At 39.2% G+C, this 23,917-nt stretch overlaps 1 protein-coding gene across 7 annotated transcripts in view; it reads right to left on the bottom strand.

Annotated features, from left to right (window-relative positions):
- NEK10 (NIMA related kinase 10) overlaps nt 1-23,917 on the bottom strand; it is a 214,473-nt gene that overhangs the window by 36,264 nt on the left and 154,292 nt on the right. For 5 of the 7 annotated variants that reach the window (XM_044754603.2, XM_044754604.2, XM_014840923.3 and 2 more), the window contains 5 exons: nt 20,983-21,166; nt 20,803-20,889; nt 19,277-19,331; nt 8,252-8,289; nt 8,012-8,152 (listed from right to left, as the gene is read on the bottom strand). In XM_044754603.2, coding sequence (XP_044610538.2) covers nt 8,012-8,152; nt 8,252-8,289; nt 19,277-19,331; nt 20,803-20,889; nt 20,983-21,166 — 505 coding nt within the window. The remainder of the gene's footprint in view (nt 1-8,011; nt 8,153-8,251; nt 8,290-19,276; nt 19,332-20,802; nt 20,890-20,982; nt 21,167-23,917) is intronic. The other 2 variants (XM_014840925.3, XM_070492813.1) reach the window with 1 other exon arrangement.

The raw sequence follows: 23,917 nt of genomic DNA, 5'->3' as shown, positions 1-23,917 counted from the left end.
CAGTCGACCCCCATGCCCAGCAGTATGGAAGGCACCAGAAATTAGAGAAAGGATGCTGTACTCAGAAGGAGTTCATGGGAAGTTCACTCAGAATCACCGGATGGGGGATAGAGAGTTGATGCAAAGGTTTCATTTGAGAAGACTATGAAGAATGAGTGGGCCTTTAATAGGCACAGGACACCGATTTGGTGTGAGGCGAGGTATATTTGAATAGCAGCTTCTGAGTAGAAGGAACAGTTCCAGCAAAGGACAAGAATCGGGTAAGTGAGGGCCACATCTGGAGAACAGCGAAGTGTCCAGTTTATCTGTGCAGTACAGTCCAATAAAAAGGTTTATTTATGGGATTGGGTATAGCTGAAGAGGTGGCCAGGGATCATATACAATGGCGAGGAGCCATGAGGGAGACCGTATTTCAGGAAAGGTCATCTTATGAGAAGAGGTCTGGAGCTGAAGTCAGAGAGACTGGCTTGGACTAGCATGTGGTGACTGTCTGTGGGGAGCAGGAGCCAAGGAGGCTGCCGAGGCTTGGACTTGATTCATTGGGAGAACGTCGTCCCATGGAAAGGGAGAGGGTCGTGAGAGAGAAGATGATGACGGGGGGACTTGGGCATGGAATCCTTCCCAACACAGGCCAACAGAGAGCTCCACAATCAGGTAGAGATTATTAGGAAGGAATGTGACCATCTAGGCCTTGTCCCCCCGAAAGCCACAGCCCCGTGGAATCTCCCACAGGATGGCAGGAAGCTGCATCAGAGCCTCAGTTCCTTTCACCTCCCGAGGGGCTGGGTCCTTTCCCCACTTTCATCTGAACCTTCAGAAACAAGCCCTTTGAGCCCAAAGAAGCAGGGCTGCTTTGAAGCCCTACCCCCCTGAATTCCGGCTGAATCACCTTGACGTAGTGCAGCACACTTCCTCTTCAGGCTTCGTTTGTGTGTGTGTGTGAAGATTAGGGTTTCCCTCAATTCCAAGTGTACTATCTCTTTAGTCATTTCCTCAAAATATAAAACAGAATCTCATGATTTTTAAAGTCGAAGTCCCTAGAAATGATTACATAACATACACGGTAAGATGCCGTGTGGAGAATTTACTACTGTATTATTTCCCACACTTACTTTTGACCTGATGAGCCTCCCATCATCAAGCAGCAGAGCGTGAGGCTGGCAATGCCCCCAGAGGGGGTGGCAGAGAGGAACCAGGGCACAGAGAGGACATTCCTGGGCTTTAAAAAGCGGTAGTCAAAACAGAAGGCAGAGAGATTCAAAAGACCTGTTGTTGAACAAACTCTTATTCCTGGTCCCCCTGGATAAAACAAAGTTTCTCTGAGAAGGGAGGATGAAGAGACAAGAAGAAAAGAAAGTCTCAGAAGAGACTCCACTTCCAGCTCACTTAGGGCAAAGTCTGGGGTGGGGCAGGAAGGAGGGAGAACTGGATGGTGGAACTGTCTTTAAGTCTGAGGATTCAAGAGTGGTAAGGCGGCACGCTAGCTCCCCTGGGGAACTCTGAGCGGCCCTAGGCACGCAGAGGTTCCCTGCACTGTGTGGCATGGGGTGGGGTGGGACAGTAGAGAAAGCTTCCTGGCGTGTCACAGACAAAGAGGTTCTGCCGAGATCTCCAGTCTCCGGGCACAGAGAGGCCGGGAAGAGCAGGCCAACTTTCCCAGGCCTCTGAGAAGGGGAGCTGACAGAGCAAGAGAGCTTGCCCCACAGAGGTCTTGCCTTCATTCCAGGGGACACAGCCATGGGTGGAGACGCGGCCTGGGAACTGGAAGTCAGGTGTGGCTGGGCCACTTGTTTGGATGCCAGTGTGGAAGGGTAACCACACGGATAATCAGATCAGATATCAGCACAGCTGGTTTCAAAGCCTCAGTACCAGTATGCCAAGGAAGCCCTTGGAACAAAAATACTACCCAGGGAAGAAGAGGAGAAGGGCAATCCTCATGGTGCCTGATCTTAAGCCTGATAGGATAAAGAAATCACCAACACACTGAAATTTACCTTTAGGCTAACTGATTATGTTTTCTGATGTGTGGAATGGAAGCTTAATATAAAAATTAAGTTTCAGTGTTGGGAAAATATAAAAAGTTAGATTTTTGTTCCTGAATTTGTGGCCTAAAAATAGCATATGCATTTGGTCTAGTCCATACAGCCTGAATTTTCTCCAATGACTTAGTTATTTCTTAGGCTGTGCTACAAGGACTAACCAAGTCACTCTGGCTCCCTTTATTCCTCCTAGTGGGAACTATTTTTCTCTGCAAGTCAACTTCCTTGATGAAGCCCAGAATTCTTAAAAAGAAAATATTGTGGGGTGGAAAACACGCTATGCTCAGCACTATAGATGCAAAGGTTAACCAATCAAACTAAAAAGAACAGAAAGAAAAGATCAGACCCTCCCCATTCAATACTCTGCTCAAGAAAAAATTATCGAAACCATGCAAAATAGGCAAAATGATCATTGCTTGATTCTCTGACATCACGCGAGAGCATTTTCTATAACCCCACCTGATCCTAATCTAATACTCTCAGGTGATGTCCCAGTATATTTAACTAAAAATTCGCACTGATAAAGGAGCGGGCAGTACACAGCCTTTAACGTTAGCAATGAACCTGCAGAAATTGGTACGACTTTATAGTCTAATTAAGAAGTTAATCAAAACAGTATATGATTTTATTGCCCTATAGAAATTTCACCAGCTTAATTTAGCAATGTTATTTCAGCTTTTCTTTCTTGACTAACTATATAAATCCCTGTTTTCAAATGCTCTTGGAACCAGCTCTTTCATCCTCTATCTGGTTCCATCAATGAGTTAAATAAAACTAGGACACTTGCTAAAAAATAACATTAAGAATTGTGCTTTTGCACTCCAATAGAGTAAAAAAAATAAGTAGTTATATAAATAAAATTTTTAATTTATGTACTATCTAAAACATCTCAGATAATCCAGGGAATCCATAGTGAGCAATATCAGTTAAGAATGGGTGAGGTTTGGGGCTGGCCCTGTGGCCTGGTGTTTAAATTCAGCATGCTTTGTTTTGGCAGCCTGTGTTCGCGGGTTCAGATCCAGAGTATAGACCTATACCTCTCCTCAGCCATGCTGTGGTGGTGACCCACATACAAAATAAATATTGGCACAAATGTTAACTCAGGGCTAATCTTCCTCAGCAAAAAATAATTTAAAAAAAAAGAATAGGTGAGATCTTAACTGTACTGGAGGGCAGACAAGTAGCCCAGTCTCTTTCTCAAACTATTGACTCACCTGTGACGATCCTCAATATTCAAACTATTGTGTGACAACAATTCAAAGTAAGTTGTAAACACTGAAACCTTTTTTTCCTAAAGATTGATACCTGCACTAACATCTGTTGCCAATCTTCTTTCTTTTTTTCTTCTTCTCTGCAAAGCCCCCCCAGTACGTAGTTGTATATTCTAGTTGTGAGTGCCTCTGGTTGTGCTATGTGGGACACTGCCTCAGAATGGCTTGCTGAGCAGTGCCATGTCCATGCCCAGGATCCGAACCAGTGAAACCCTGGGCCACTGAAGTGGAGTGTTCAAACTTAACCACTTGGCCAGGGCCGGCCCCTGAAACTATTTTTTAAATTCCATTAAAAAGCATTAATAACGGTATTTGGAATTTAAGAGCTTTGCCTTTCTTGATTGACTCAGTTATTCTGTACACTATGCTACAATCCACCCAAGCCACACTGACCTCCCTTTATTCCTACCAGAGGGCAGTGTAGCTTTCTTCCCCTCCTTCCATTTAGCCTTTCCCCCAGGGCAGAAATCCCAGTGCACCATTTAACAGGCAATTTGCAGTTTTCACTTGGTCTTGTATTGGTACCATCAATAACTTTTGCGAGTCTGAGTATCTCTTTGGAAAGACATTATCCTACAAAGAATATTTAAAAAGTCTACATCTCCAGGCAGCATCCTCCAGGAGCCTGGTCCACACTCTCTCAATGCCTCTCTTGGCATGAAGAATTAGGAAGTAAATCATCATTGCTTAAGAAAATCTGTTGTCTCCCACCTCTTCCCCATTCTGAAGTCTAACACTAAAATACCATTGTTTCCCTACTCTTTTAGGTGATGGTAAGATTACTTAAGCAGTTGCTCCCAATAGCAAAGATAAACAAGGGTTTATACAGTGTTAGGCCTGCATTAATTACTCAATAAGCAGTTTTCAAGGGACTGACCTCAGAGGAAATACTCAAGATGTATGCAAAGGTGCTTACAATCTGGTCAGGAAATCTAATCAATATACCCAAATGCCAATAGACAACATAGAAAAGTACATAATTATATGCCAAATTGCATGGTATAGACTAGTATGATAAAAGTTTTGATTAAAATCTGGCAAGCACATTTTTATATGCTAAAAGAATTGCTGTGCAATAAAATGAGAGAAGCATGTACTCAAAATCACTTTGGCAATTGCGAAATTTAGTATTAAGTACCTCATGTCAATAACTAACGTGAAAGCAAGCTACTGAAGCTGCTCATAATAAGGACAACTAGAATATTAGCTGTGCTTTCTGGAATATTTTGATGAAACATTGACTACTTTATTTAGACCTGACCTTTATAAACAAAAGACAAGTATAAAAATAGATTCTCAGTCATCTAGTAAGAAAACATAATTAAGAACCCAGAAATCAAGAAGTAACAATTTCTATTCAAAATGCAGAGCTTAAGAATTCCCATACATCGGCTCAGTGCCTGGGTGTTAGCTGCTGAAAAATGAAAAGCTGAGCAGGAGAGGGGAAAATGTCAGTGTTAATGCAGTCAAATTAGTTCATACTCTTAGTTGACAATACATTTGCACTTTAAATTCGGGTTTGACTGACGCTCCCAAAGATTTACATTTGATCCACACTAATAGCATCCACAACATTAAAATGTATTCTACATACTTGACAAAGAATACATTTCTCATGATATGTTTTGGTATGATTTAACTTTCACAAATAAACAGTGCCATTCCCCTACCTCAACAAGAAAGGACTGTTTCTTTTTTATATATAACAGATCCTAGATTTTTTCCCCCATTCAAAATATTCGGTTGGTTGATTAATTCATTTGACTCCACAGAGACAACAGAACCAATCAATTATTTTTAAACAACTGAGTTTCCTGAGGCATAGGGCACTTACAATAACAGCATAATTTACATTGCAAGTGGATCGAGTATGAAACATATTTCTTTTCCAATTTTCTTTTCTTTCTACTGATTATATCAAGGCTTAAGTTTCAGTATGGAGCAAATATGTCATCATCATTTTTCAAATATTAGTTAATGTTCTTTCATAACAAAGAAAATATTCCTCAGGATAACCAGATAACAATATCTACTTAGAATTTAATAATGTTGTCTTGCTTTTTGCATTTATTTTTACAGTTGCCATGTATTTATGGTAAGTGATACTGTACTGGCTTTCCATTTATGTGGAAATAAATAAATTTAAGTTGAAAGAGTAAGTCAAACTAGAGAAATACATTAGGAAAATAGTAGTACACATAGTTCTCAGATATGGCCAAATTTGTGCAACGGTAATCTCTAAGTGACTAAATTTAGAGAAATAGAGCAAAAATAATTAACATGTTTAAAATGACTATTCATTCATTGATTCCATGTTAATCACTGTTAATATTTTCATCCATGCAATATAGGAATTCCTAACTTTTCATTTCTATTGGCAGAGAACTAGTCTATTATTTAACTTAAAGAATATGTATAAAATAAATTATTTACACAATCTAGTTGATATTAAAAGATACAACAAGAGAACTTTTTTAACAGTGTTAACTTGAAATGGTTCCATCCTTACTTATTCTACAAGAGTTTGGAGGTGCACTAAATACTGTTCTATTACCACAATATGAACCTGGAAGCCCACATTTTAGGAGTACCACATATGCAAGATCATATTATAATACAGACGCTCAACACTCTAAAATTATAGTCCTTACCCTTTGTTCTTCCATAGCACATGGAAAATGATGTTCACATGCTAGATATAGTCCTGGGGGCATACTCAGGTTTTGACAAAATTCTCCCCTCTCTGATAATTTTTTTCTACAACATTTAGGCAATACAGGGCTATGTTTGTTGGTTATACATAATTTCCAGAATGTTCCTTCCCATCCAAGAAAGGTAAAGAAAATTTTAAGTAAATGAAAATACACTAATATAATCTGATCTTTTTAATAAATAAATCATTCACACATTTCAGTGGTTTACCTATTCTGAGCAACAAATACTCAAGTTATGACTCACAACTGACTGGACCAACTGTGTCTCCTGACATCTCGGTCCAAACTCGCTTCCCGATTGCTGGGCTCTGTCAGTGTGGCTGTTTTATTCTCCTAGGCTGGAGATACAGAGTGAACTATTGGAATGGAGCATGAGTTGCAGATGAGGTCATCTAAGTGGATGGGGCTGGTACCAGTGTTTGTGATTTGATAACGCAACCAACAGTCCAAATTTGCCCGCAATACTTTAAAAAGTATGACTTTTATAATATGCAGAAAAACAATTTTGCTTTAAGATAGAGAAAAATAAAGATTTTTTTTTACTCAAAAGTAGAATAACTCATAGGTAGTAACCCAAATTTTCTCATATGCATTAATGTGTTCTATAGTATTAATAGAAATTAATCACTCTTTTATGGGTAAACTTTAGCATTCACTGACAATACTTAAAATACTCCAGCATATTCTGTTTTAAATTAAAAAAATACATGTGAATCAGTAAATTTTTTAAAATTGGATGGTACGATAAACTGCGGGTCTAAGAAATGTACTACATGAAAACGGTGCTATAACGTAAATTGTTTAAAGGTCCAAAGATCTGATCGGTTTCACTGACATAAAGTCAAGCCTGAAACTGGGCTAATTCAATGTGCCCTTTAGGAAAAGTTTTTCCTATTAAGAATCACAACAGAACTGTGAATTGCTCACATATATATGCATGTTCTGCTCTTGGTGTTAGAAAATCAATCAACAACAATCATTTTAGCTTCATGATTATGTTATAAACTTACCTTGTGCCAAAATAGTAGGAGTACAGCATGGTCAACATGATAGCTTTAGACATCTTAACAACAAAACCATCTGTTTTTGCATCTATGCTGATGATGTAAATGGCCCCAAACTGTCAATAACTCTTCTAAAGAAAATTTAATAAATATGCAGACATGGACTAATATTACAGTAAATCAATTCACATCACTTATGTCCACTATATATGTTAACTCTACAAAAGAAGGTGAGTTAAGGAAGCCAAAGTGAAAACAGCATTAAGCAATAATTCCAATTTAACCAAAGTAGTAAAATAGAACTTTATACTCAAGAGTCATACATTCATACGTATGTTAAAAACACAATCACTAAACTTTTTTCCTGAGTTGCCCAGGTTTAGCTAACAATTTTACTATTACTGATGTATTTTAGTCCTCTTTAAACAAAATTAGCAACATTAATTAACACACTTTTTTCCCAAACCATTACTATAAACGTTTATGTTTCATAATTTTTCATAATTTTTAAATTATTAAGGAAACAATGTGACATAATATTGTTTTAGTCAAACACAAATAGAAATAATTTAAAAAACCTATCTGTGTCAGAGCAAAGGAGGTAGAAAAAAGATGTGCTTCACTCTCTTGTATTATACGGGTCTAGAGCTTACAGAAATATGTCTGTAAAACACAGCTACTCTTTTTCGTTAGTAGGTATGCACTTTAAGCATCAATAGTTCAACTGGTTAACATTCCCACCAAAGTAGAAATGGCACATTTTTGAAAAACAGCCTATAATATTTCAATCAAATAAGTGAACACAGAAAGCATTTCGATACTCTCAAATTGCCAAACTAACAATGGCGGCCAAACAAAACAAAATTCTCCTGCTGTTCATATTAAAATTACCCCCCAAGCATCATTCAGACATTTTAGGCCCAACTATAATTCTGTGTTCGCCCATCGTGTGCTTGACATCAGCTTGATCTAATAAGTACTACCATGGTCTTTGAGATTGCGGAGAATCACAGCAGGAAGGCTGTGGGACTGCCACCCCGTCACTAACTCGGTCTCTAGCTCCTTAACTTGGGCCCTGAGCATGAGGGGTGGCACTTTCAGAAGCAGGTCAAGAGGCAGCAAAGCTGAAGAAATAAAAGGAGGAAAGATATGAAACTATAACAAAAATTACATTGAATTTCAGGAAGGAATGTATGATTTTATTGCTGCCAACACTAAATTACCTGGTCTTGGTCTTGATCCTATTCCACCAGTGAAGTCCCTGAAAACAGAATTAGGGGCCATTAGAATGAGTTATTCAACTTGGATTTGATTAACACTTTCTGAAAGCTTACACCATGCTATGGTTTAGATTATAAAAATAAGGAAAGGTTATTTTCCCTCAAGACGCTCTCAAAAGTTCAATAAAGAGGGAAATAAACATATTTGAACCCAGAGCAGAACTGGCATTCTTCTGGCCGTGGAAGAACCTTGTCCCGTCATGGTTGTTTATAAGCTCTAAGAATGACTGAGAGCCTCAATTTTAGTGCCTTGAATGATTTTCTTGTTACACTTAAAATCAAAATACTGATTTTATATTAAAAACAAATAATATCTTAAGTTTTATGCATATTATTTTTCTATGCCTCGATTCTGCTGTCTTAAAAAAAGAAACTATAGTTTTTCCTCTGCAATGATTTTTGCATTTAAGAGGGTTATAGCTTTCTTAAAGTTTCCAGTGTTATTAGCATTACTTGTTTGCCCTGTGCTAAAATTCTAGATTTCCTGATCATTCTGCAAGTTGGTCTCAGTGCCTAAGGTGCGTGGAGGTGACCTAAGACCCCACCAGGGACAGTCATAAATAACCTTCAACTCTATTATTTCCACTATAATTTAGAGCCAATTTCTTAATAGTTTTCTTTTGGAATAAAATAAGAAACATCTGTGCCCTGACTAGCTGTAAGACCCACACTTCAATCTGATGCAATCCAACAAAATTAATGGAAGACTCACCACACTTAAGGCACATGATAGTCATTTGTTGAGTAGGAATGAATATAGGGATTCAAATAGAAACAAACATGACTGATAGTTCTCTTACCCCAACCCTTTCATCTTAATCATAGAAATTTTCTTTTCTTTTCTTTTCTTCTTTTGCTGAGGAAGATTCACCCTGAGCTAACATCTGTGGCCAATCCTCTATTTTGTATGTGAGCTGCTGCCACAGCATGCCCACTGACAAGTGGTGTAGGTCCATGCTTGGGAACCAAATTCAGGCTGCTGAAGCAGAGCATGCTGAACTTAACCACTAGGCCACCGGGTCTGGCCCTAATCATAGAATTTTTGATACACACATGCAACAAATACATAAGTTATAAAGCATAACAAAATTAGCACTCATTTACTCACTACTCAACTTAAGTACTAAAATAATACCAAAATCTTTTTATCCAACTGTGAGTTCCTTCTCTATCCTTTTCCACTCCTAACCCTCACCAAACCAGCCCTATCTTGACCACATTATTTTTTCTGTCACATTCCCAGCCCATGTTTCCAGAGCCTTGAAGAGTAAATGAGACTCACCAGCTTCACACAGTTAATATTCTCTCCCTAGCCCTGGGATAACGGCCATGTTCAAAGAAAGAAAAGGGATGGCCCCTGCTCTCAGAAAGTTCAAAAAGGGGCATAATCTCAGCAGTGCCATATGTGGGCAGAACAGGTCAGAGCTGAGCTGAGGAGGAGAGCATCTGTTCCAGCACCTCAGATCCTTGCACACACACTACACCCCAGCAAGCGTAAGTGAATAACCCTGTCCTTTAGCCTTCTAGACAAGTCCAGCACTGTCCAATAGAAATATAATGCAAACTACAAACATAAGTTTGAGTTTTTTGGTAGCCACATTTTTAAAAAGTAGAAATAGGCTGGCCTGGTGATATAGTAGTTAAGTTCCCACACTCTGCTCTGGCAGCCCAGGGTTCACGGGTTCAGATCCCTGGTGCAGACCTACTTACTGCTCATCAAGCCATGCTGTGGTGGTGTCCCACGTATAAAATAGAGGAAGATTGGCACAGATGTCAGCTCAGCGACAATCCTCCTCAAGCAAAAAGAGGAAGATTGGCAATAGGTGTTAGCTCAGGGCCAATCTTATGTGCCAAAAAAAAAAAGTAGAAATAAAAAAGTGAAATTAATTTTAAAAATCTGTTTTATTTAACCAAACATATGCAAAATATCATTTCAACATGTACTAAATATAAAAATTAATGAGACATCTTACATTCAGTTTTACATTTAAATTAACATTAAAATAAAATTTAAAATTCAGTTCCTCAGCCACACTAGCTACATTTCAACTGCTCAAGAGTCACACATGGTCAGTGGACGCCATACTCGACAGAGCATTCCAGACTTGTCCTTAGAAGGTGTTGGTCTCTGTCCTCATAAACATTATGACTCAGGTTAATAATCACACCACATAGCTGCACAGTGCCTCATGGACCCCATGTCTTAAAAGTTGAATAAAAATGTAACTTGCGGAAAACTTTTATTTATAAGTTTATGGGTTCTCTTGATAGCTGATAACCACTCACATGCCAAGGTAACTAGATGACTATTCCAATTGTCCTAAAGAATCCAAAATTTCAAAAATTTTTCCATATCAAGAACTGTGCTAGTGGTTTATGTCAAAGAGATCATCCTGACAATGCGGAGTTGCTGCCAACTGTGCTACTCCTTTATATAATTCTAAATTCCTCATTAATAAACTTTAGGGAATCCTTTAAAAAAATCACATTCATTCATTCATTCAACAAATATTCATTAAGTGCTCACTATGTGTAGGCACTGTGCTAGACCCTGCAGACGGGATGTGAACACTCCCTAAATTCTTAGAACTTACAAGATTACATAAATATAGCAGAAAAACTGTTAACTTCTCTGGAAATTATACCACAGATCACAAAAAACACAGTCATCTGAAATTTCAAAATAGAACCGACTCATTGTAACCAGAAATGACAACATTTAACTATACAATTATTGGGTTCACAGACGGACAAAAGATTGAAATTATGCAGAGCCCGAGGGCAGCCTGCCTCTAGATGAACCAGATTGAATGTTTATGTCCAACAGAACATTATGGCTGCAGAAGATGGTTTCCCATAACAGTGCAAGCTGGAAAATAGACAGAAATGGTTTAACACAAAGACAACATTCCAGAAATGTTTTATGGTGAAAAGGCTTAATGTCATGAAGCTTGTGTCCCCTAAAAGTTTTGAAATGAGCACTTCAGGATGATGAAACAGAATTTCAGGGAAATGGAAAGTTTCAAAGAATTATTTGAAAGGTCATCACTTTTAACTCTTCAGATCTGGTGTGACTTCATCCAGAATTCATAGACCAAAACAGAAATTGAAGTGGTGAATACGAATGTTAGCCTACAGCTTCCACCCCAAACCACTACAGGTAAGGTGGAGATTGGAGGTATTAGCTTTGCAATTTTTTAAATCAACTTTTCACTGAATTAATTCAATTGTGGGGTAAATTACTTATGTAATTATTTTTTCAGAGGAGTCCTGGCCATGAAGGAGGTGGAGTTATAGAATTTTATATCTTGTAAAATTCTTTTAAGTATATCTCTGAACCAAGGAAGTATTTTTACATGCTTGTAAGTGCATTACATAATTTAACTCAATGGTTAAAAGTAGTCAATCCTATTTGATGTTGATAAAAAGAATAAATATTTAACCTTATGGAATGAGATGCTTGGCTTACAATATTAAGATAATACCTTCTGAGGCTACTGCAACCACACCATCTGAGCTAACTAGCATTTTACAGCGTGGAAGTCTCTTTCAGGTAGCAACATTCATAAACATGTCCCGTGTGAATAGGTGACATGATGTAGGGTTGTGTCCTCCTGTTCAGGAAGGGCTTTTCGTCAATCTATAATGTGAATGGAGTTGTTATCACTTCAGGAAAGTGGTCGAGTGGGGCCAGGCTGGTGGTGCAGCCATTAAGTTCACATGTTCCGCTTTGGAGGCCCGGGGTTTGCCGGTTTGGATCCCGGGTGTGGACCTATGCACTGCTTGGCACGCCATGCTGTGGTAGGTGTCCCACATATAAAGTAGAGGAAGATGGGCACGGATGTTAGCTCAAGGCCAGTCTTCCTCAGCAAAAAGAGGAAGATTGGCAGCAGATGTTAGCTCAGGGCTAATCTTCCTCAAAAAAAAAAAAGAAAGAAGTCGTAGAGAGCTCTTGTGGCTTTCTGCTCATACTTCAGTAACAGCTAGAAACAAACAAGCAATCAACGACAAAAGCTTAGAACTGTCACAGGAAAGGAGTAAGGTGGTCTTACTGGCAATAAGTGGTTTTCTGTAAGACTGCTTGATTGTGACATTGGCAGATAGGCCAGGTAGATCCTGGTGAGTAGTAATCAAGCAGTATTTATTCAATTTAAGCAAAACTAGATAGGGATCATGAAAACGGGGCGGGGGTAGAGAGTAGCTGCACGTCAAAATAAGCAAGACTTCTGCTAAAAGGAGGCAAGACCCACAGGTCCTGAGATTGCACAAGCGTCTTTCAGGTTACATGTATGATACTGGATGGTCACAAACATCCACAATCATCTTTATATATGAAGACTAGAGTCAGGCGCACATCCTTGAATACAATTATGCACACACTGATTTATGCACAGGCATCTCTGATATCAAAACATCTGATGTCTCAAATCAGCCTACCAACTCTACCCTGTTGCCTTGGCAACAGGATGCAAGCAGGCATGGAGAAATCTTGTTGCCTGAGCAACAGGATCTTAAAAAAATGTGAGGGGGGTCCCTTAAGCTGTGACTATGGCAAAGGCTGTAGGTTCAAGCCAGTAGGTGAGATTTCAGTCCTACTGTAGTGAGAGAGAATTTGTGCTAAGATAATAGTCATTCATCTATTAATGAACAAGTATTTGTGGACTGGCACCTATGTGCAATACGCTGTGCCCTAGGGAATGCAAAGATGGACCAGGCATAGTCTGGTATGTGTCAGCACACAGTAATAAATATTAATTGAATGAATCAACAGATGTTTCCAAGACAGGCATAATAAAGTAACAAAAGCTGCCCAGGACCTGAGAGTAGGATAGCTAAAGAGGTTAAAGCCCTGGTGTGTATTATCAAATTCCACTACACAGAATAATTTATTTGTAAATTGAAACAAAATTCTAAAGATTTTTGGATTAGAACTATAAATATATATATTGAGTGAGACTATAAAACCCAGACAGAGGGGGCCAGCCCCGTGGAGAAGTGGTTAAGTTTGTGCACTCCACTTCAGGGGCCTAGGGTTTCGCCAGCGCGGACATGGCACCACTTATCAAGCCATGCTGAGGCGGCATCCCACATGCCACAACTAGGAGGACTCACAACTAAAAATACACAACTATGTACTGGGGGGCTTTGGGGAGAAAAGCGAAAAATAAAATCTGTTTTTTTAAAAAAAGAAAAAAACCCAGATAGAAACTGGTAAAGGTCAAGTCCATTCTTAAGTCTCTCCTGGGAAGCAGCAATGGAGGCAGGAGACTTTAGATCACTTAGATCATTGAAAAGGATTAAAGTCGGAAATTTTGAAAGTCTTAATTATTGAATTTTTCATTGCTTTTTTCTTGACAACCCAGCTTTTAGCTAATTGTCAATGTGCACATAACATCAAACAAACATTAACAATAAGGATATTTATTTCATATGATTACTTCAAAGTAGATAATATTTTGTGAGAGTTTGACCATGCAAAGTGAATTCCGGGGGACCACCCGATGGCACAGTGGTTAAGTTCATGTGTTCCACTACAGCGGCCCAGGGTTCCCCAGTTTGGATCCCAGTGCAGACCTACACACTGCTCACCCAGCCATGCTGTGGCAGCATCCCACATACAAAATAGAAGAAGACTAGCACAGGTGTTAGCTCAGCAACAGTGTTTCTCAAGCAAAAAGAGGAAGACTGGCAACAGACATTAGCTCAGGGCCAATCTTCCTCACCAAAACACCAGAAACCAAAAAGTGAATTCCATTTTCCTTCTTACTCCTCATGATTTCAGAGATGCACACATCAAAATTAAAGATGATTTCCACAACCTTATCATTCACTTCAACCATTCTCAATATACATGTGGAGTTCAAATATCTCAAACTGGGAATGTAAAACTGGTACAACCACTCTGGAAAACAGTTTGGCAGTTTCTTAAAAATTTAAGCATACACCTACCATATGATTCAGCCATTTCACTTCTAGGTGTTTCAAAGAAAAAAAAGTGTGTGTCCATACAAAGACACAAATGTTCATAGAAGCTTTATTTGTAACAGCTAAACACTGGAACTCAAATGTCCATTAACAGATCAATGAATAAACACACCACGGTATACGCATACAATGGAATGCTACTTAACAATGAAAAGGAATGAATTAGTGATACACAAAACAACATGGACGGATCTTGAAACAACTATGCTGACTGAAAGAAGTCCGACAAATAAGAGTATGTACTATATAATTCCATTTACATGAAATTCTAAAATGCAAACTAATCTACAGTGCCGCAAGCACCTCCATGATTGCCTTGGGTAGGAAGTGAGGAGCAGGAATGAGGGGCACAAATGGACATGAGGATACTTCTGAATGGATATGTTTACTATCTTAATTGTGATTTCACAGGGATATGCATCCTCAAAACTTACCAAATTTCATATTTTAAATATTTAAGTTTATTTTGTGTGAGTTATACCTCATTGAAGCTGTTAAAACAAAATAACTTCTCACATTTTCATTCGAGAAAAGTTATTCAAATAGATCATCACATGATCCGTGTGCACTCACTAAAAGCAATAAAAAGTGCAGCAGTAAATTAATTTTCGCCTGCTTTTTGTTATTTATTAGATGGAACTTAAATGTAAGTCAGATCTAATTATCTTATGGTTCTACATCTTCAGAAGAGCTATCGAGTAGGATAAGGAGCCCAAAAGAATTATTTGTTGGCTTCTTGTAACTTTTGCTAAATAGTTTAAAGAAGAAACATGGACTTCTAAGAGTAAAGGGCTGGTTCTCTCTTGGTCTTGCCATTAATTATATTCCTGAAAAACATTTCATGATCTGAGGATGGCTTGGGTCACTGGGGTGCCTCCAGTTCTGATGTCATATTCCCTTTCATCAGCCTTGAGACTTCAGTACTTTTCTGAGAAGGCAGGAGCTGCCCTTCCTAGTTTCATTTGCTTGCATTTTATCCATTGGCCTGGCCCCACTGCCCACGAAAATCTATCTCAAAGTTATTATGGAGGTACCCTTATTCTTCAGCAGGCAATTGGCTTAACTATAGCTCCTGATATCTGAGATGACCAAAGTTGAGAGTTTATACTTAAGCTGTCTTTATGTACTATTCAGCCAGGGCCAACTTTGCATTCTAAACTCTAGAAGCCGTGCTCAGGCCAAGTATGCACTTCTCTGTGGCTTTTTCTCATTGGGACCAACTCCCTTGTTTTAGGAGCCAATAAGTGTCCCCAAGGTGGAGAGCTGCCTGGAGTCTCATTGTGACTGTTCTATCATTTAATACACAGTATAGAATAGCCAAAACTCTCTACAGGCTTGATTTTCAATTTATTTTTATTCTATTATGTAGTTTTGATTTTTTTAGATTCTAACTTCTCACTTAGCTTCTAAGTATTTTGCAGGAGGGGTTTACATTTCACATTAATAGACCAAGAAACCCAGGAACATCCTAAACAAATTAGATTGCAAATAACTTTAGCCTTGTTTAATGCCTTTTAAAGAATTACAAATACATTTTAGAGTTGTCTCCTTTTAATTCAGAGAAGCTCTGGGGATTACCTGGAAGGAAGTCAAAAACTTATTTTCTCTCCTCTGATTTGGCATGAATCATTGGCTGTGTTTTGTCATTTATTTTCTTCTCAAGCCTGCCCTTGTCTCACCATTACACTCCGAGTTCCTTGAGAGAAGAGAGCTTGTCTTAAACCAACCTGTGTTCCCTGGTGACATGTCACGCTGTACTTCACACTTGGCACAGCTTTGCAAATATTATTTTAACTCAGGTCTTACCACCTATTCATCTATGTATGAAACTTTCTGATTCATCAACCACCAGCCATTTTCCATTCTCCACCTGTTGACTTGGTCGTTAACCCAAGTTAAAGCCCATATTGCAATACCCCTGTTTCAGCGAGCTTCAGATTGAACTTCCCCTTTCTGTTTATTCTAGTTCACCCAATTTGCTATAATGTCTTTACAGAATGACTAGCTTTTAAAAACCATTTCAGGCTCTAAAACACATAGTACATATGTTTCTTTTGTTTTTTAAGGTTTGGTTGTCAACCTGAATTCTTGCAAATAAGACAATTTTCCATGAATCGTTTTAGAAAAAAGAACTAGAATTACTTGGCAATGCTAAGATTCCTAAACGCTAAGAAATTTCTATTTTAATATAAAATTCTCTTAATTGGGGAGTACACCCATATGTCATAATTTATTTTTGTACTAAAATACTTGTTTTGCATCTCCTCTATACATTTAAGCAATTTTATATCACTGAATAACATATCTAATAATAGAGTAAAAGCCTTTTGATGATCTTAAAAATATAAATAATCACAAACCTTAAAAGGGGGTAGTTAGATTCCAAAGTGCACTTGTTAATTATTTTGGGGGAGAGCACATGGAGCATTTTCCTACACAAACACTGTTCCAGGCAGTGGACAGACTTCCAGACCAGCTCACGAAAGTCTGTTGAACTCATGATGTGGTTAAGGTAGAGAAGATCTGATGCCAGAGTTGGGGAGGGCACAGGCACTCCATGGTAGCATCCAGACCCCCAGCTCCACAGCCAGGCTCACATCATCTACTCCTGTCCCCTCACTTGCTGGGCTGAGCGAGCAAGAGCGCCCATGGTTCCAGGCTCCCGTGTGTGGCTTCCTTGTCTGTGGCAAGAGGAAGCTGAGCTGGTAGGTTTGCAATGAGAAGCCAGAGATGGGGGATGGGAAGGATCTGCCATCCCTGTGATGCCTCAAGGGTCTTCTGACTCAGGTCCCAAGTTTCCACAATCACCCATTCTGGTTCTCCTTAGGGTTTTGTACTGTTTCTCTTTCCCCTACTCTCTCTGTTACCTCTAACCACTGCTTCTCTGCTCTTTGGCCCACTAAAGAACACGATGAGGTCTTACCAATTTTCCTCAATGACCCTTCCGGTAGATTATGACTCTGATAGGTTTTCCTTGGGGGGTTGTTGCTAGCAACACCAGAAAAGAATTAGGAAATTAAAAGGTTCTACCTTGACCATTCCTGACTCTCACATGAAAAAGACAAAGCTATCAGTCATGTTATATGTTCGACTAAACAAAAAATGATTTTCTACATGAACCTTCCTTTGCCACCTACCCGAACCCCTCAGGATTTTGCTAGGCAGGTTCCTCATTCTGAAATTCATTTCCATTATGCTCTTCCCAGCACCCTCAAACCCAGGGGTGGATAGTGCTTCCATTTGGGCTCCCAGCACCCACCCCTGCTCCCTGTGGCAAGAGCCCCCGATGGACTTGAAGTGGCTGTCAATCAAGGAGCTCAGCTCTCCCCACAACAGTAAAAAGGGCCTTGATCCAAGCCAGGACAATCTGACTCTCTCTCTCAGGACATTGAATCCTAAGAAAGGTGACACAAAGACTGAAAAAACAAGCTGGAGCTCATTCAGCACAGCATCAGTGCCTTTACAAGCCTGCCAGGAGCACCTCCTCCACAGACTTCAGGAGATGACCTGGCTCCACTCCCTTCTTAAGCTTGATTCTCTGGGTTCCTAATTATGTGAGACCCCCAAAGCCTTCTAGTGAACCCCTCTGTTGCATAAGTCAGCTGGAGTCAGGTCCTTTTGCTTGCACCCAAAAAACCTGACTGATAAAGCACACCCACAGCCTTAGCATTTTTACCTGAATGCAGTCATTTCTATAGCCAGGGTGCTCCATAGCTCTGAAGAGTGCCGACTGGCACCACCACTTGCTTGTGTTCCCAGCCTCAACTAGTGCCTTAGCCTCAGAGCTGTTTGGCAGTCCTTCTGCCTGTCCCTGCTCAGCTCCTTGCCCATTTCTATATTGGTTCTTCCTAGTTGACCACACTCCCCAAATCTAGACCATCCTTTCAGCAGTGACTGTGAATATCATCTAATAAACAGAAACCATCAAGTATAATCTTCTTTAATATCCCTCTTCTCTATTTTTCTAGCTTAATTTTATCTTTATCTCCCTTTCTTCAGACACAGAGAAAGAGTTGTGTCTTCAGCTTTCCCAGGCCCACTTTCTGGCTCTAAGCTACACTGCAACTATACCCCATCATTTATCTTCTTCCTTCTTCAATCTCTCCTCTCCATTGGCTGCTTCTCCTCAGTCCCAATCACCCTGTAGTCATCCTGATTCTAGAAGGCCCTTCTCCATCAAACATCTCCCACTAGCCAATTGTCCCAGCTCAGCGCTCACTTTCTTCAATTGCTCCCCATTCTTGCCTCTGTAACTTCTAAAACCACAACAATCAGGCTTCTGCTCCCACCAACTCCACCCAATGCCACTGAAACTGCTCTGACGAAGGTCACTAGGGACTTACAAAAGGCCAAATCCAATAATTTCATTTTAGTCTTTGGCCCAAGAGTTAACTACTGCAGAAACTGCCAGTTGTTTCAAAATAATAATTTCTTCCTTGTAAAACAGAATCCCCATTATTCCATTCTCCCTTGTAGCTAGATGTGGTCATACGACTAAGTTCTTGCCAATGGTAAGTGAGCAGAAGTGATGAACACAACCTGGGTCATATCCTTAAAATGAAGGGATGTGTCTCCACTTCCCCTTTCTACTTCCTGCTGGCTAAGATGTGGATGTGATGTGGTCCACATTTGCCATGAGGATGAGACCTATACCCTGGGGACACAGAGGAACAAGATATAAGGAGCCAGGGCTCCAGATGACCTCATGGAGCAAAGTGCCCTACTCCTTGCTCTGTCCTTGAGCTCAGAGAGACTAACTGATTGGCTGAGGATCACAAAACTAAACTAAAACCCAGGTCCAAGTTTAGTACTCTTTTCAGTGTGCTGTTTGGTAAACTACAATCAGTTCTGGGCGAGTGGGCTCTAACGGCCTCTGTTACCACGTGCCTACAGTAACTTCCAGTTATCAGGTTTCAGTTTAACCACCACCAACTCAGCTCTGCAGAGTCTAAAAATATTTCTAGGCGCTCAGTGTTTACATACCTTGTTTGGGATTGTCTTTCTCCTCCTGAAGCACTAAAACTTCTCTTTAAAATGCCTGAAACAAGAAAATAAAAATAGCTTCACATTTTCCTGTTGCAAATTTTTTGTCTATTTAAAAAAAAATAATGCTGCATTCTATTATCTGAGCAAGTGTACATACTATGAAGACTGCCCTCCATTTATAAAAGCATCAGCCAAAGTATGATGTTGTAAATTGCTATTTACTTGACAGGTTTGTTTGAGGGCCTTTTTCCAAAGAAAAGGTGCTAAACAGAGAAACTCTGTTATTAATAGCTAACAAAATACAATAATATCATCCATGTCATAATCACCCTAAAGCCCTTACAAAGACAGCTACAAGTTACTACACGCAAATTTAGGGGTACAACTTTTCCTTTCCTCCTTCCCCACTGACCCCACCATTGTTACCCGAGATACACAACACTGAATTCATCTCAAAACGGTCAGTAATTAACTGCTTCTAGAATTTGCTACATCTGTTTGTATGCATGAATACTTTTTCTGTATAATATTAAATTTCAAATCAAGATATTTTATCTAGCAGGCAGGAAGGTACAAGGAAAACAGAGCAGAGTGTTGGAAACGGAGATTGTCCCAGAAAATCTGGAACATCTAGTCACCATTTTGATGGATCAATTACATTTGGAGTGGGACAGAGAATGAAGCTAAGTCCCTAGGGTTCTACTCTTATCCTTAGGGAGACTATTCTAAAGCCTCTTTTATGAGATTTTCATTATCTAGTCATTGATGAAAGGGAATGATTTATACTTAATTTATTTCAGAGTATTTCGGTATATCTTATTTAATAATCCATCAACTTACTCTTTTAAAAGAATTATTCTTTTCTCTCCATTTTCTATTTTAACTTCTTTTCTTTCAGTTTCAGATTTGAGTGAATTGAATCTTATCTTTCTTCATAATCTTTAAATTTTATCTATGTACAACTTTTCTTTTCTTTCCCATACCCCAGTGTGACTGTTTTCTTTACTGTTTCAGATTAGGAGTCAAGATTAACATATGGTCTAAATTTATATGTCATATATTTTCATAGTTCTAAACAATTAAAATATTTATTTTATTTTAGTGTTTTAAGTATAACATGTCCCTTTACAATAATGTAAATAAAATTATGCAAAACTTAGTCTACACCAAGACTAATTTCTTCTCCAAGTTCTAACCCCGACCAACAGATTTATAAAAAGGTCACTTCCATTATTCTTGTGGTTATTTTGTCTGTCCCCAAATTAGTTATCTCCACTCCCCAGTCAGAACCTTCATTTGCTGGTAGAAATAACGAAACTATTCATTTGACAGCTGAGGCAATGCAAAACCACAGTGCTGGTTGGCCTTTGGGTTCTGTCAGAGTGACAGACACACCTGTCCTAATTCGCATGGCACCCGGAACACAAACCTCTGGGTTATGTATGCAACGACATTCACTTGACTCCCAGTGATTCCCAGACCACTACCTGCTGGAATTGCACAAACTGGTAAAGAAAGCTTACTGAAGGTCGATTCTTTCAAAGGGCTTGAACTGGAAATGCTGGAGTTATCTGAAATGTCCAATTCATCATCTAGCTCTGAATATATATCTGCACATTAATAAAAAAACAAAAAGCAAATGAACCTTGAAGCAGAAAGGAGTCAAGAGTGCATTCATACTGCCACCCTTTCACTAGAAATACCTTTGTCAATATTTTCCAAGTTGAAGTTATCATCTGGCAGGATTTCCTCACAGGCCCTGTCTTCATCCTTACCACACGGGGCCTGGAAGCCTTCGGGGGGCAGGTCTGCGCTTTCTGAAAGCTCACTTTTCAGGCTGGCTGCTCCACTGCTGCTGCTACTCAAGCTTGCCTTCTCAAAGGCTTCCTGGAAAGAGAAATTCCATTTTTAATAGCCTCCTCTTCTTTCCTTCCTTCTGCGGGACACAAAATTCATTAGAACATATATTAAAATCCTTAAAATATCATTATAAATAGTTTGTGCTGAAGTGGCACTACACTTCCGCCTGTATGTCTGTCATAGAATCCATTCAATCCATAACTACAAAAGAAGTAGGTCCGCAAGTCACCGTGCGACAAAAAGGAATGGATGTAGCAGGATGCTTCGTGACAAAGATACGTGCAATCTGGTGAAAGAAATCACAGCACTAAGGAATAGATGTGTATCAATGAAGCCAAAATTTCTCTCCTTTAAGTTAGTTTTTAAATAATTGCTATCAAATCTTCTTGGCACAGCAGTGGATAGGTAAGGCTTAGTTTCTTCAAAGTTCCACCTCTTCCATGCTCTTCTTTTTCTGTCCCAACCCACAGATCGTTCTTCTCTAACTATCCTCAACTAAAGACATGAGAAATTTACATAGAAATAAACGTTCAATTTAGAGCTTTCTCCTCCTTATGACCTTTTTATTCTAAACAAATCATCTACTGCCCTATTCTAAAAACCACAACTGGCATTGACAACCCTATAAGGACTATATACCCAACAAGTGTCAATGCTATCAATGTTGAAAAAAAAGATAAGAGATCATTTTTAAATTGAGAAAACTTTTTATTGCGTTGATGGAATCAGATGCCATAATCCTTATATCTCTAAAACTAGCAAAATTTCAGCAAGGGCTTTGTTTCTCTTAAGAACAGGCATGGATAAGACATCAGAGGAAGGCATTTTCTGTGAACAAATGAAGAGTGGGGAGAGGTTGTGATTCACCAGACAGGCAATTCCAGTCTTAAAGAGGTTTGACTTACAGCCAGCATCCAAGAACAAGTTGGGTTGCAAATCAACAGTCATTTAAAACTGCCAAAATCACATCCTTAGGTAATTGGGTGTGTGCTTAAATTCTGATAAAGGAGAATTCACATTCTGAAGGAGATGCTTTTTCAGATTCTATAAGCATGGAAGGTATGCTAACATAATGTAGAATGTGTAGTTTGTTTTGGTTTAAAATCTCTATTTCTATAATCTCTTGCAGTAGCTTTTGCTTCAAAAAATTTATAGGGGCTGGCCCCATGGCCTAGTGGTTAAGTTTGGTGCGTTCTGCTTTGGTAGCACAGGTTCATGGGTTTGAATCCTAGGCACAGATCTATACCACTCATCAGTCATGCTGTGGTGGCGACCCACAAATAAAACAGAGGAAAATTGGCACAGATGTTAGCTCCGGGCTAATCTTCCTCAGGAAAAAAATATATATATATATATAGTTTTTGAACTTGCTATAAACCACATGCCACTGCAGACACATTTTCCTGAGTGTGATTTCTAGAGTTTTTCCTTGTGAGTATTTGAGTACCCAACTCATTATTCAACTCAGCTCCTTGAAGAACTGGGGGCTATTTTAGTCCACCTGAAATCCTTGGTACCTTGCATATAGCAAATTCTCAGTAAGTAGTTGCTGTTGAGATCAAAGGGAGAGAAGGACCAGAAAAGCAGATGAATTCCCTTATAGGATGAGTAGGTTTTGTAACTTCCATTTTTTTATCTTACCCCTTCTTCCAGGAGCCTACATCGTGAAGGTTGAAGGGACTATTTGGGGATGTGCCTATGAGTAAGAGCAAACTTCTCCCTTCCTTTTTCCCCTTTGCACTTAGGAAAAGTTGTTGAGCTCATCTGTCTTAGGGATGACCAGCCCAGCAACGACAAGGCACCTCTGCAACCCAGCAGGCACTGGTCAAAGGCAGAGATGGTTAGATGTTTTCAGTCTGAGAGCTGAGGCCATTAAGACGTTTTCAAAAGTTGCCTCCAGCAAGTACATAAACCTATTCAGGAGAGTTAGGGGGCAAAAAAAGTACAACCTTGGGGGATGGAATTTGGCTACTGTCAGATTTCTTACTATCTAATTATTTAAGATTTTTCTAGGAGTTAACTAGATTTTTTTGTCAGCTGCATCTCCTAGGAATGAAAGGACACACTTTGTGTATCAATATGGCGCAAGGAGAAGACAATGTAAATCAGACAATAAAATTATCACTGATACGGAAATCATCACGATAATAGAAGACGCTTCCTGCCACAGTGCTGGTATAGGCACAATTATGTTTAGCTCAGTTTTGCTCATTATAATGTAATTTTTTATGTGTGCAGTGGATCATAATACATTTTCTGTTGAACAGCTATTCTAACAGTAACAGACCGACATTGCCCAAATTAACTGCAACAGTAGGGAAAGAATTAAGAGAGACTATTTTATTAAAACTAGTGCAATTTTTAAAATTGCCCAGAATGTTAGTTTTATAAGGAAAGAGAGAGAAAGAAAAGCAAGAAATAAATAGAAAGCATAACACCAGCTATATCGTGTAGAAGCTATTCATATCCTATCTGAGTTACATCTTTACCCAGTTTCTTCCATTTGTTTAGTTAATAACTGTGACCTTAAATACATAAATTTAGGTCTATCCAGCGCTTGACAGAAATTCATTTGGCTGAGGTGATCTCTTTTCAATAGCAAACTACGTTTTCTGCTTTTCATGGATGATAGAAAAAAGAAAATTCAAAATAGGAGACAGATCATTGGCTGCATATTATTGTACATAAACTTAGTCCCTAAATTTCCAAGTGTTAACAAAAAAAATCAGTCAGTGTGGTCAGATGGCTGAAGGGGCCATGTAGACCCAAGCCATTGCT

Source organism: Equus asinus, chromosome 21, assembly GCF_041296235.1.
Source record: "Equus asinus isolate D_3611 breed Donkey chromosome 21, EquAss-T2T_v2, whole genome shotgun sequence".
NCBI classification, from domain to species: Eukaryota; Metazoa; Chordata; class Mammalia; order Perissodactyla; family Equidae; genus Equus; species Equus asinus.
Note: the sequence above shows the minus strand (reverse complement) of the source record. Positions and strands in the feature narration are given on the sequence as shown.